The sequence below is a fragment of the Dunckerocampus dactyliophorus genome, chromosome 5 (assembly GCF_027744805.1).
Source record: "Dunckerocampus dactyliophorus isolate RoL2022-P2 chromosome 5, RoL_Ddac_1.1, whole genome shotgun sequence".
In the NCBI taxonomy this organism is placed as follows: domain Eukaryota; kingdom Metazoa; phylum Chordata; class Actinopteri; order Syngnathiformes; family Syngnathidae; genus Dunckerocampus; species Dunckerocampus dactyliophorus.
The window spans coordinates 32,580,149-32,593,038 of NC_072823.1; the positions used below are offsets into that span (position 1 = coordinate 32,580,149).

At 44.3% G+C, this 12,890-nt stretch overlaps 1 protein-coding gene across 1 annotated transcript in view; it reads right to left on the reverse strand.

Moving 5' to 3' along the window:
• The window catches only part of nat10 (N-acetyltransferase 10), a 52,644-nt gene that overhangs the window by 8,737 nt on the left and 31,017 nt on the right, over positions 1-12,890 (reverse strand). The window contains exons 14-22 of the mRNA XM_054777418.1: positions 8,348-8,498; positions 6,546-6,642; positions 6,347-6,463; positions 6,167-6,268; positions 6,013-6,087; positions 5,733-5,849; positions 5,514-5,647; positions 5,371-5,419; positions 4,624-4,714 (exon numbers count right to left, since the gene is read on the reverse strand). Of these exons, the coding sequence (XP_054633393.1) occupies positions 4,624-4,714; positions 5,371-5,419; positions 5,514-5,647; positions 5,733-5,849; positions 6,013-6,087; positions 6,167-6,268; positions 6,347-6,463; positions 6,546-6,642; positions 8,348-8,498 (933 nt within the window). The remainder of the gene's footprint in view (positions 1-4,623; positions 4,715-5,370; positions 5,420-5,513; positions 5,648-5,732; positions 5,850-6,012; positions 6,088-6,166; positions 6,269-6,346; positions 6,464-6,545; positions 6,643-8,347; positions 8,499-12,890) is intronic.

Genomic DNA, 12,890 nt, shown 5'->3' on the forward strand with positions numbered 1-12,890 from the left:
AGCACGTAACAGGAAAACTAACAATGAACTATCATTTTATGCAGGTATGTGGCAGGGTTCCAGGCACTCCGGTTTCCTCCCACATTCCAAAGCTATGCATGTCAGGTTCATTGGTGACTAAGTTGTCCATAGGTATGAATGGGAGTGTGAATGCTTGGTTGTCTATACTGTATGTGCCCTGCGACTGACTGGCGACCAGTCCAGGGTGTACCTCGCCTTTTGCCCCAAGCCAGGTGGGATAGGCTCCAGCATACCCGCAATCCTAGTGAGGATAAGCGGGATAGAAGATGGATGGATGTCACAGTGGGGAACTCTTACAGTGTTTATTGTGCGCTTTGCTTCTTCCTACTCCTTTTTGGACATGCAAAATTGTGAACTGTACTATGTGATGTGCTACTGTTAGACTCATATGCATGTTCAGGATGAATTAAACCATTAAGGTAGTGGAAAAATAATGAGGGGAAAAAAATTATGAACGTGTAAATTGTTTACAAAAATTCACAAGCACGTAAATGCAGTACCTCATTTACTGTATCAGGATTGACACCTTCTTGTAATGCACTCCTCCAACTCTTACCACGAGGGTGGAACTAATAGTCCGTTTCTCCAGGAATGGTTCATTTTTAAAATATTCTATTCCTGCTTTCAGTGATCGACCAGCCTGCCGCATAACTCCAATGAAGCAGCAGCAGCAGGGGGTGTTTGTGTTCATCAGTGACAGTGACAGTGGGCGCCGGCGCCGGAAAGTTTGGCTGAAATTCTGCAAGAAAAACGAACGGTCGCCGCCATGCAACACTTGCAACACCATCATGTCATGCAAAGGAGGGTGCACCACAAACAGGATTAAACACCTCCGGGTTCACGGTGTACAGAGTGCCCTGTTTTTGACGTGCTACTCCGGATTTCTCCCAACCGGTCAGGTAAGTCAGACGATGAATTATGTTCAGCAAACAAATACACTGAGTCCCCTACTAATGAACATCCGACGTGCGAACACTCGTAGATACGAGCACAAGCTGACTGGTCTATATTTTCATGTGTTTTGCCTTATAAGCCCATAATTATTTATATTTAAGTCCATATTTCACATGCTTGACCGGTAGAGGGCACACTGCTAATGGGACCAACAGGCGATTAAGACCAGTGGGAAGAGACTGAAGAAAAGCAAAATTGTAGCTTTATGATACAACCCGGACAGAGCGTGTGATTAAAGTTGATGAAGAGTTAATAGGCCTGATTAATTCTACACCACCCACAGAACACTACCTCTTTTAGAAGAGTCTAACCACGACGAAGAATATTGTTTTTTTTCCAGACAAATTCCTCCCCAGATATATCTAGCTTAGTAGTTTGGGATGCTTTCAAGGCTTATATAAGGGGTCAAATTATCTCTTACTCTGTTAAAATGAAAAAGGAGGCCCACCAAGAGCGACTAGAATTGGCAGATAAGATTAAGAAATTGGATCATCAGTATTCTCAATCTACGAATCCCGATTTATACAAAAGGCGTGTAGAACTCCAAACTCAATTTAATCTGGCTTCAATTTACATCGCTGAGCGTCAACTTTCTGCAAGTAAGACTCTGTTTTATGTTCATGGTGAGAAAGCAGGGAAGCTATTGGCAAACCAGTTGAGAGGTGCTAAAGTTAAGGGACACATTGTAAAGATCAAAATGGAGGATGGTAATTTTACTTCAGGTCATGAAAGAATAAATCAAACATTCAGAAATTACTTTTCTCAGCTTTATGCCTCTGAATCAAATAACTCGACACTCATGAACGTCTTTCTGAACCAATTAGACATCCCCAAGATTCCTTTCGATAGTAAAAGTAGACTTGACAGACCAATAACAAAGGAGGAGATTGCACAAGCTATTTCATCACTCCAGTCTGGGAAGTCTCCAGGTCCCGATGGTTTTCCTGCAGAATTTTTTAAGGCTTTTTCCCAATCTCTCTCCGTACAGTTGAGCACTGTGCTGTCCGACTCATTCAGGCGCGGTACCTTTCCAGCTTCATTTTATGAAGCATGTATCACCCTTATTGGGAAAAAAGACAAGGACCCTACACGTGGATGCTAAAATTCTGGCCAAGATACTGGCCAAAAGATTGGAGGACATTTTACCCCTGGTTATATCAGATGACCAAACGGGCTTTGTAAAAAATCGATATTCTAATTTCAATATGCGCCGGTTGTTTGACATCTTGTACCTCCCTTCTGATGGGTCCATGGAGTGTGTGCTATCTTTAGACGCGGAGAAGGCCTTTGACCGTGTAGAGTGGCCATACTTATTTGCGGTCTTACACAAATTCGGCTTTGGTCCAAATTTCATTACCTGGATAAAATTACTCTACTTATGTCCCACTGCTTCCGTCCTCACTAATTCTCAAGTGTCACAACCATTTAATCTTTACCGGGGAACGAGACAAGGGTGTCCTTTAAGCCCCTTATTGTTTGATTTGGCCATAGAACCCCTTGCCATAGCAATTCGCACCTGTGACAACATATCTGGCATGTGGAGGAATGGAGTACAGCACAAGGTGGCGCTATATGCAGATGACTTATTAAGCTTCATTTCACATCCGGACACCTCTTTACCCGCTTTGCTGCTGCTTCTGAAGAATTTCGGTCAGTTCTCAGGATATAAACTAAATCTGAATAAATCTGAAATTTTACCTGTCAATGAGGGGGCGCCGGCATCAGTGTACGCATCATTTCCTTTTAAGATTGTGGAAAATAAATTTACTTATTTGGGCATTAAAGTTACGAAGTCTATTAAACCACACGAGGCAGTGTCTGACGCAGTGGTCGCCACTTTCCACTACTTTGGCCGGTCGAATCAACTCCATTAAAATGACCATTCTTCCCAAATTTTTATATTTTTTTCCAATCCATCCCAAAGTCTTTTTTTGATACTTTGGACTCGGTCATATCTTCCTATATTTGGAAGGGCAAGCGTCCTAGGTTGAATAAAATCCATCTACAAAAACCTAAGCAAGAGGGTGGGATGGCGTTGCCTAATTTTCGCTGTTATTATTAGGCAGCCAATATTCGATGGGTCGTATTCTGGTCATACTATCAGTACCGTCCAGACCGGCCTTTATGGGTGGAGATGGAGTTGAATGTGGCTAAAAATGTTTCTATTCCAGCGTTACTTGGATCTGCACTCCCTTTTCCGTCAAGCAAACGTATTGATAATCCGGTGGTCTGGCATACGTTGAGGGTGTGGGCCCAGTTTAGGAGACATTTTGGTTTTGAAGATCTCTGCCTTTTTAGCCCCATTTCAGACAATCATCTTTTCCAACCTTCCTTGCTGGATCTGGGGTTCCGGGAGTGGCGTAGACGAGGCATATTGTGTTTTCGGGACCTGTTTATCGATAATACGTTCATGTCATTCAAACAATTAACGGAACAATATAATCTTCCAAAGTCCCATCTCTTTCGGTACTTCCAGGTTAGGCACTATGTTTACAGTCGATTACCAAATTTCCCTGAGATTCCTGGTACGAACATTGTTGATGCACTTCTGGACTTGCAACCATCACGTAAGGGGTTAATTTCTACTGTTTATGTTAAACTGTTGGACATAAGACAGACCTCTCTTACTAACATTAAAACAGCATGGGAGCAAGACCTGAATATGTCTTTGACAGGTGACATGTGGCATACAATCTTTAAAATGATCAATTCAACCTCTATTTGTGCCCGCCATAGCTTGCTACAATTTAAAGTTGTACACAGGACTCATATGTCAAAATCCAAACTAGCCCGTATATATCCAGAGGTGGATCCCTGTTGTGACAAGTGTAAGAGGGAGGATGCCACACTTATGTTCTGGTCTTGTCCTAGTCTGGAGAAGTATTGGAGGGAAGTCTTTCAGACACTTTCTATAATTAGCAATTTACCCTTGCAACCCAACCCTTTAATAGCACTGTTTGGCACCACAGGTGAACCCGACTTGCGTTTGACCCCCACACGACAACCAAGTTTGTCCTTTGCCTCCCTCTTGGCCAGACGGGCAATTCTGTTAAGGTGGAAGGATGCCGCTCCGCCCACCCACGCTCAGTGGCTGAGAGATGTCATGTCCTGTCTAAATTTGGAGAAAATTCATTACTCAATTTGTAATGCCAAAGAAAAATTCCAAAATGTCTGGGGACCTTTCTTAGTATATTTCCACAACTTTAAATTTACCTGAGTTCCCCAATAGCTTTCCCTCTCTGGCCTATTTGCTGTCATCCGTTGTTTAACTCACTTATGTATTTGCTTTGGTTGTTTTACATTTGGTTGTCCTACCAAACTCGGACCTCTGTCTTTTTGGGCTGTGTGTGGCTTACTTTGTGGGTGTTTTTTGTGTTGGGGTTTTTTGTTTGTTATTTTGCTGTTTTTGTTTTTGTTTTCTCACTCTCTCGTTCTCTGCCTAAACTACCAGCAAACATTGTGTGTATTTGTTTTTTACTTTGTCAAAATTTAATAAAAATATTTCTGATAAAAAAAAAAAAAAGTTTTACTTGTCCACACACAAACGCGCACACACATTGTTTAAGTCATCTAGACACCCCTAACTTGCTGCTACAGCTGAACTGCAGACCTGTGACACAGGACTGGACAAAATACATGAATGTTCACCTTTCCAGAATGCAGACAGCCACTGGCTCTCCTCCTCGTCAGACATCAGCTCCTTCACCATCACACACGAGTGCTCTCCCGTCAGGTTGTTCTAGAAAAGTAACCACGAGTGCCTGAATACACTGTATGGCTGCATACAAAAGTCTGCTGTGGATTTTAAAGGGTCACCGACATGATTTTTCAACTTTGCTGAAATATGTTTTGTATTTTTTGTAATTATGTTCCAGGTTGTTCTTTTTTTTTTTTTAAAGCGAACATTAAATTGGTAAAAAAAAAAAATAAAATAAAAAATTACATTTAAAGTACGTGGCGGGAAATTTTTATGATCGCCCTCTCGGTTTTTAGAGACAGAGGGAATTCATTCTACAGACAAAATATAACCAGCCTTGGACACAATAAACTGATTTATTCTAATAAGTCAAGGTTATATAAATGTGGTCCGATGGACCACCGCCTCTAGCTGATCACACATATGCAAGTAGATGAAAGATTTACTTGCAATATCTCAAATTTTAGTCGCAAAATGCGCCTAAATGGCTACATAGCAAAAAGGGAGGGACAAAGTCAAGTGGTTGTAATTTACAATAAAAAAAAAAGAAGCAGCAGCAGAAGGCTTTGTTTTGCTGTGTGCTCTTACAGTACGTGGACAGACTTTTAAAAACTCTACTCGTGGAACTGCACAGTGGGGCCAATGCATGTGTTTGTGCTGACAAAGCCTAAGAAGAGAGGAGGGAGGGGGGCACTTACAGGCGTTTGTCTCAAGTAGACTGGAGTGTAACCCGCTTTCTTCCAGAACCTGTCAGATTGCAAAACAAAAAAAACCCACACACATAATTCATGCAACAAACTCTTAAACGACCTTTCCTTCCTGAGGGCTGATACGAACTCACTTGAGTAGCTGTGTCGTGAGGCCGTAGGAGACTCCTAAATAGTGTAGTTGCTCTGCTCGTCTCTCACTCAGCTTCAGCAACAGAGGAGGGAGCTCCTTACGTGGAGTCACCACCTCCTCCAGCAGTGTGACGGCCTGATGACCAAGAGTCGACATGGCTTTCATTCCTCGTGTACTTCATGTGAGGAAGGAAATACTGTCGTGTATTTGCCTGGAGTACCTCGCTGCTGACTGGGGTAATTTGGTTGTGTTTGATGTCTGGGTTCTCCTCAAGGGTGGGGAACTTGCCCTCGTAGTACATCTGCAGCAGCTGGAGTGCTCGTGAGCCATAGCCCATCTGGTGGAGAGAGGCCAGAGGACACTGATGTTGGACCTGAGAGGTTCCCTGCTGGCTCACAACCATTGTTGTACTTTATCACAGAGGTGGTACCTCAACCATGTCTACACGAACCTTGCTTCATGTACTGGGAAGCGAAAAGGGCCTTGGAAGCATAGCTTACCCCTTGGTAGTCCGGGTTCACAGCTATGCGCACCACTCTGCCTCCAGACAGGCCACCAAACTCAGCATCTTGGAACTGTAGAAGATACGATCCTTGAGCACTCTGCAGGTAAATGTGCTGAAATTCCCAACTTAGCCATCCTATACTTGTGCACCTGTTCTGATACAGTCCATGGAATCAGGTCACCTGATGCTTTCTTCCCTCTGGAAAGGCTGTTGAGGATGGACTGTCGCGATATTTCGCCCTCAAGACACACCTGCACATTTCCAGAGTAGTCAAGGTGCAGTCCGTGTTAACACAGCTGGAGTTTGTGTGATCATTGTCTTTGTATTACCTGCACCACGGCGAGGACCTCAGGCAGCGAATTCTGTGTGGGAGGAACAGGTGGTAGAAGACAGAAGAGGTGATGGGCCGGAGCATCGGACAACATCTGCAGGTCATTGGGAGAATTCTGGAGCAAGGGAACATGTCGAGTTAGCAGGAGACAACAGAACAAATGAGGTCTTGATGCAGCAACAAGTAGAGGGGCGTACCTTGTAATGGGATGCCACATAAAGGGCCATCAGCCTCTGCAGGAAGGCTTCAGACGCCTTGTGGTAGCAAAACAATGTGTCTCTGTTGACGTAATACCTAAAGTAGGTGGTTAAGGTTGCAGTGCTTGTTCCATTTTAATAAAACGCACAAGTCCATGAGCACCAGACAGCTCTTTATTTGACAGGAGCCAATCATGAGCTACTAAAAAGCTCACAATGAGCTTATCAGCCCATGGGAATTGGCAGGAGGTCATTACTCAATATAACAGTCTAACTAATGCATTTCGTCCCAGCAAAACATTTAATGGGTTCTTGCTGCCGGCGTGAGGGCCAGGGGTGGTCGTGGCAACAAACATGTACGCTATACAAATGAAAAACAGCATTTTCACGGGCGTCCCCACAGAATCTCCCATTCAAGCGTTCAAACAGTGTCAGATTTCACCGTTGTTTACTTCCGGGAACATACTAGTGAGGGTAGGCGGCATATCTGGAAAATGGATGGATGGAAGGAGCAAGCGAGTTTGCTACGAGCCACCCACATTTGTTTACATGCTTGATGGCAAATACAGGAGCCCATAGGCCTTTACTGTACACAGCATCATGTTTATTACTGGCTTTCATTATAGGGAAAAACTCGGGCAAGATTCGATATTGACCGATATTACATTTTTATGCCAACATTGGGCCGAGATTGTCGGACATCCTTAATCTTAACACATATCTGTTGTGAAGCTAATGGATACCGCATCACCAATTAGCTTGTCAACGTGGCTGTAAACAACACTGGAAGACTCGCCTAAGAAAACTTGCGATTGGGCAATGCAAAGCGTGGCCGAGGAGTCTGCCTCTTTTTTTTTTTTTACATTCCCGCTACCCCCCCGCCCCCCCACCATTAGTGGTGTTTTGACAACCCACCACGTCCTGCCTCCCCAAACACGGTTCAGCCAAGCACAAGCTCAGGTATATGCTGCGTGTGGGCTGTTATGGCGAGGGCACTTGCTGCTGCACGCACACAGGGCTCCAAAGTCTAAAAACTGCTAAAGTTTGCATAGAAACACTGCCAGAAATGTTTCTCAGATTGAAGTTACAGATGTCCGCCATCTCCCGATGTAGTAACTACATGAGGAACCATATTAGCAGCAAATTCAGCAACGTTGCAATTTTGCGACTTTGGCTAGATTGGCTTTCATCATAGGGAGAAAAACGATACAGAGATTACATTTTTATGCAATATGCCATTTTATGCCGATATTATCAGACATCCTTACATACAGCATCTAAATGTGGGTGACATTTTGGACAGGAAACTTTAAAAAGTGTAATTAAATACGACTTTTAAGGATTAAATAAGAATGCTCTCTCCTCTGCGGTGCAACTGAGAGTTACACACCACTTTTGGCTACTTGAGGCAAGTGTAAGCAAGTTGTGTGAGCTTTTTAGTCTGCTTCCAAAAATGCTTGCTCAGTTTGCATGTCCATAAGAGATGCAGATTCAGTGCAGAACAGTTATCTCAGGGCAATTTATGCATGGAGGTCCCATTTGTAAATGAAACCCCACATGAGCAAGCACTTGACAGAGGCAAGAAAATACTCCCTCTGGGGAAGACACCTTGGACAGAACCCAGGCTCTGTGGGGCGGCCGTCTGTCTCGACCGGTTGGGTTAAGACATAAAAATAGATGGTAGCTCAAGCCAGAAATTCATGGGCATCAGATATCGGTGTGGAGAAGAGCAAGACACAAGTACTCCAAAAAGGGAGGAAAGTGATACCTTCAGTCTGTTAGCACTTTTACTTGAAGGATACAGGTCACAGGATTGTGGAAGTGCGCAACCAGATATGAGCCTGGGAATGTTCAGACAGTCCAGGCAGAGCAGCTCATTGAGCCACTTCTCCACCGCGTCGCCTGGTGCGTAGCGAATAGACTCGTGCAGGCTGACTTCATGTAGCGTACGAGCTGTGTGGCGCACCAACATACACGTCAGACACTCCAGTGTAAAAACTAAAAATGGCTGACTGAAATATACACTGCTCAAAAAAATGAGAGGAACACTTGGAAAACACATCAGATCTAAACGGGGGGAAAATGATCTTGAATATGTTTCCTGATAATAAGTGGGTGATGTATTAGTAACAAAATGATGCCACATCATTTGATAGAAATGAAAATGATCACCCTATAGAGGGGGGAAATCAAAGACACCCCAAAAATGAAAGTGAAAGAATGATGCAGCACACTGGTCCATTTATCGAGGAAAAGGCTTCTTGAGACGTCATCTGTACTTCTGTGTAGAAGGTGTCGGACGTTTCGCTCCTCATCCGAAGAGCTTCGTCAGCGAACTAATAAGTGCTGGTAGCTTAGGCCTTAAATACAGTAAGAGTGGGTGGAATTGGTGTGCCAACACTCTCCTCCTATTGGTTCCTTACACTAAGCCTGGGCGGAGCAGTGGTATAATCCTATCCTGTTATTCACACCTACGATAAAAGGGAAGTGTCGCTCCCTGAATTGGGTATGAACGACTCTGATACTGGCTTGTTAGCATCTATTGTTCTGGCTCGGCCTTTTTCTTTCCCTCAGCACTAGTTGGTATTAGTTGGTAAATACCAACTAGTGCTGAGGGAAAGAAAAAGGAGACACAACATGTCCAGAGAGCGCTCTCAACCTGTGGGTACCCACGGTGGGCTTTTAACAAATGTCAAAAGAAGAGAGTAGGGAAAGAAACCCAAAAGCCCACAGAAGCTAAAAGGAGAGGAGTGGTAGTCCCTTATGTAGCGGGGGTCTCCGAAAAACTCCAGAGGATCTTATGGCAACACAAAATTCCTACCTATTTCAAACCAGTAAATACCCTGAGACAAAAATTAGTGCATCCTAAAGACAAGGCTCCAAACCAGAAACAGAGCAATGTGGTCTATTCCATCCACTGTAAAGATGAGGAATGCAAAGAGCACTACATTGGGGAAACTAAGCAAATGCTCCAAAAAAGGCTTTATCAACATCGCAGGGACAATTCTAGTGGTCCTCAATCAGCAGTACATCTACACCTGAAAGCTACCAATCACTCTTTTCAGGACAGCGAGGTAAAGATTTTGGCCAAAGAAAACAGATGGTTTGAAAGAGGAGTAAAGGAAGCTATTTTTGTCAAACAACAGAACCCATCATTGAATCGGAATGGTGGTTTGAGGTTTAATTTGGACCCTGTGTTCAGCAGGTTACTGAGACCAAAACCCACAGCTCTTAGTCTTGCAAATGAGGTGAAGGCAGGGCCGAGCCAGAACAATAGATGCTAACAAGCCAGTATCAGAGTCGTTCATACCCAATTCAGGGAGCGACACTTCCCTTTTATCGTAGGTGTGAATAACAGGATAGGATTATACCACTGCTCCGCCCAGGCTTAGTGTAACGAACCAATAGGAGGAGGGTGTTGGCACACCAATTCCGCCCACTCTTACTGTATTTAAGGCCTAAGCTACCAGCACTTGTTAGTTCGCTGACGAAGCTCTTCGGATGAGGAGCGAAACGTCCGACACCTTCTACACAGAAGTACAGATGACGTCTCAAGAAGCCTTTTCCTCGATGGACAACTCCTGTACGACTGAGAGCCTACACAGACGCACTGGTCCATTTAGCTAAAATGTCATTGTAGCAACTCAAAATGATTCTCAGTAGTTTGTGTGGCCCCCACGTGCTTGTACGCATGCCTGACAACGTGGGGGCATGCTCCTAATGAGACTACGGATGGTGTCCTGGGGGATCTCCTCCCAGATCTGGACCAGGGCATCCATGAGCTCCTGGACAGTCTGAGGAGCAACCTGGCGGTGCCGGATGGACCTCAACATAATGTCCCAGAGGTGTTCTATTGGGTTTAGGTCAGGTGAACGTGTGTGCCAGTCAATGGTATCAATTCCTTCATCCTCCAGGAACTACCTGCATACACTAGCCACATGAGGTCGGGCATTGTCGTGGACCAGGAGGGACCCAGATCCCACTGCACCAGCGTAGGTTCTGACAATGGGTCCAAGGATTTCATCCCGATACCTAATAGCAGTCAGGGTGCCGTTATCTAACCTGTAGAGGTCTGTGCGTCCTTCCAGGGATATGCCTCCCCAGACCATCACTGACCCACCACCAAACCGGTCATGCTGAATGATGTTGCAGGCAGCATAACGTTCTCCACGGCATCTCCAGACCCTTTCACGTCTGTCGCATGTGCTCAGGTTGGACTTGCTCTCATCAGTGAAGAGCACAGGGCACCAGTGGTGTAGTTGCCAATTCTGGTGGTCTATGGCAAATGCCAATCCAGCTCTACGGTGCTGGGCAGTGAGCACAGGGCCCACTACAGGACGTCGGGCCCTCAGGCCACCCTCATGGAGCCTGTTTCTGATTGTTTGGTCAGAAACATTCACACCAGTGGCCTGCTGGAGGTCATTTTGTAGGGCTCTGGCAGTGCTCATCCTGTTCCTCCTTGCACAAAGGAGCAGATACCGATCCTGCTGAGGGTTGAAGGACCTTCTACGGCCCTGACCAGCTTTCCTGGAGTAACTACCTGTCTCCTGGAATCTCCTCCATGCGTCCAGGTACCGCAGTGACGCCCTGGTCCAGATCTGGGAGGAGATCCCCCAGGACACCATCCGTAGTCTCATTAGGAGCATGCCCCCACGTTGTCAGGCATGCGTACAAGCACGTGGGGGACACACAAACTACTGAGAATCATTTTGAGTTGCTACAATGACATTCTAGCAAAATGGACCAGTGTGCTGCATCATTTTTTCACTTTCATTATTGGGGTGTCTTTGATTTCCCCCCTCTATAGGGTGATCATTTTCATTTCTATCAAATGATGTGGCATCATTTTGTTACTAATACATCACCCACTTATTATCAGGAAACATATTCAACATCATTTTCCCCCCAGTTTAAATCGGATGTGTTTTCCAAGTGTTCCTTTCATTTTTTTGAGCAGTATAGTATAGCACAGTAATCCCTCACCATTTCATGCTTTGAATTCCGCAGCGTCACTCACTCAGGGTTTTTCAAAAATATATTAATAAATCACGCTGTTTCGTGGTTGACTGGAGTCTATGCACACTGACATTTTTTGCCTAAATTAAGCATTTTAAGCCAAAAAATGGCTAAATAAACTAAAATACCAAAAGTTTACCCGGTTCTTTTGTTGAACAGCTTCAGGGATCAGGTGATGATGAAATTGAACACAAGGTCACATGTAAAGTGGACAGCTGTGGCGTCAGATAAGAGCTCTCCTACGAAATGAACCCCAACAAGAGGGAGTTGTTCCTTGTTAGAGTGGATAGGTGTTGCTGCATTATTCCACACATTGGGCCCAAACTCAGCCAACTCCATCTTGTTAACAAGAGTTGGCAGTGATAAAAACTACAGATGACCCGATCCGATTTTAAGAATCATGATTGGCTGCCGATCCGATCTGCTGTATTTTTTCGGGCTGATCTGGTTGCCGTACAACGTTTGTTTCTCTGGGCCACACTCCAGCCTGGTAGGTGCGGTAACGCGCCTCAAAGCTGTATGCAACTCGACTCCCCGCCACCCACCAGAAGAAGAAAACGCAACGCTGCTATCCAGACATGTACGCGGTGTACCGTGGTGAAGTTAGTTTCACTTTGGACGTTGGATATTCAGCTCTGTAGATACAGCGCTAGGTAGTTCCCCCTCACTGTGCACGGACTGCTGTGTCATGGTGGTTGTTGATACTCGGGGCCGTCAATAAATTACTTTTGCACCGAAGAGAGTTTCTTTTAAAAGGTCACACCACAAATGGATCCATAACCACGTCAATGGATTAGTCCGACCCTAAAAGTATTTTGCACGCCCATTTTCCCCCAATGTTATTTATCTTTTACTGGATGGACTTTTATTGGATTAGGGACCTGACTCTCAGAAGCCAAACAATATTGTTGGTCATGCTGTGGGATAAAAAAGTAAATTGCTTGCCTTATTTTTAATGCTTTGAAGATCTATTTTCATAACCATATTCAATTCCATAAATTCATGTTTGCAATAAAAGCTTTTTATTTTATTTTATTTTTTAAAAACATCGACAAGACCATAAAAAAAGCCAAAAAATGTGGAGCGAGACATTCCTAATAAAAACTAGTGTGTGTTGTCTGTAGATTGCATCTCTCCAAAGCTGAACAGACTGTTCATGTTTGTCTCTTACTCAGCTTTGTTTTGACTCCTCTCACCAGGTCGGATCCTCCAAATAGCTCAGGACAAATGTGCACAAAATGTATGAACGTAGCCTAATAAGAAGTTATTGTTCCACAAAAGTTAATCATTCTTGAATACGAATTTAAGTGTGAATTTATACGGATGAAA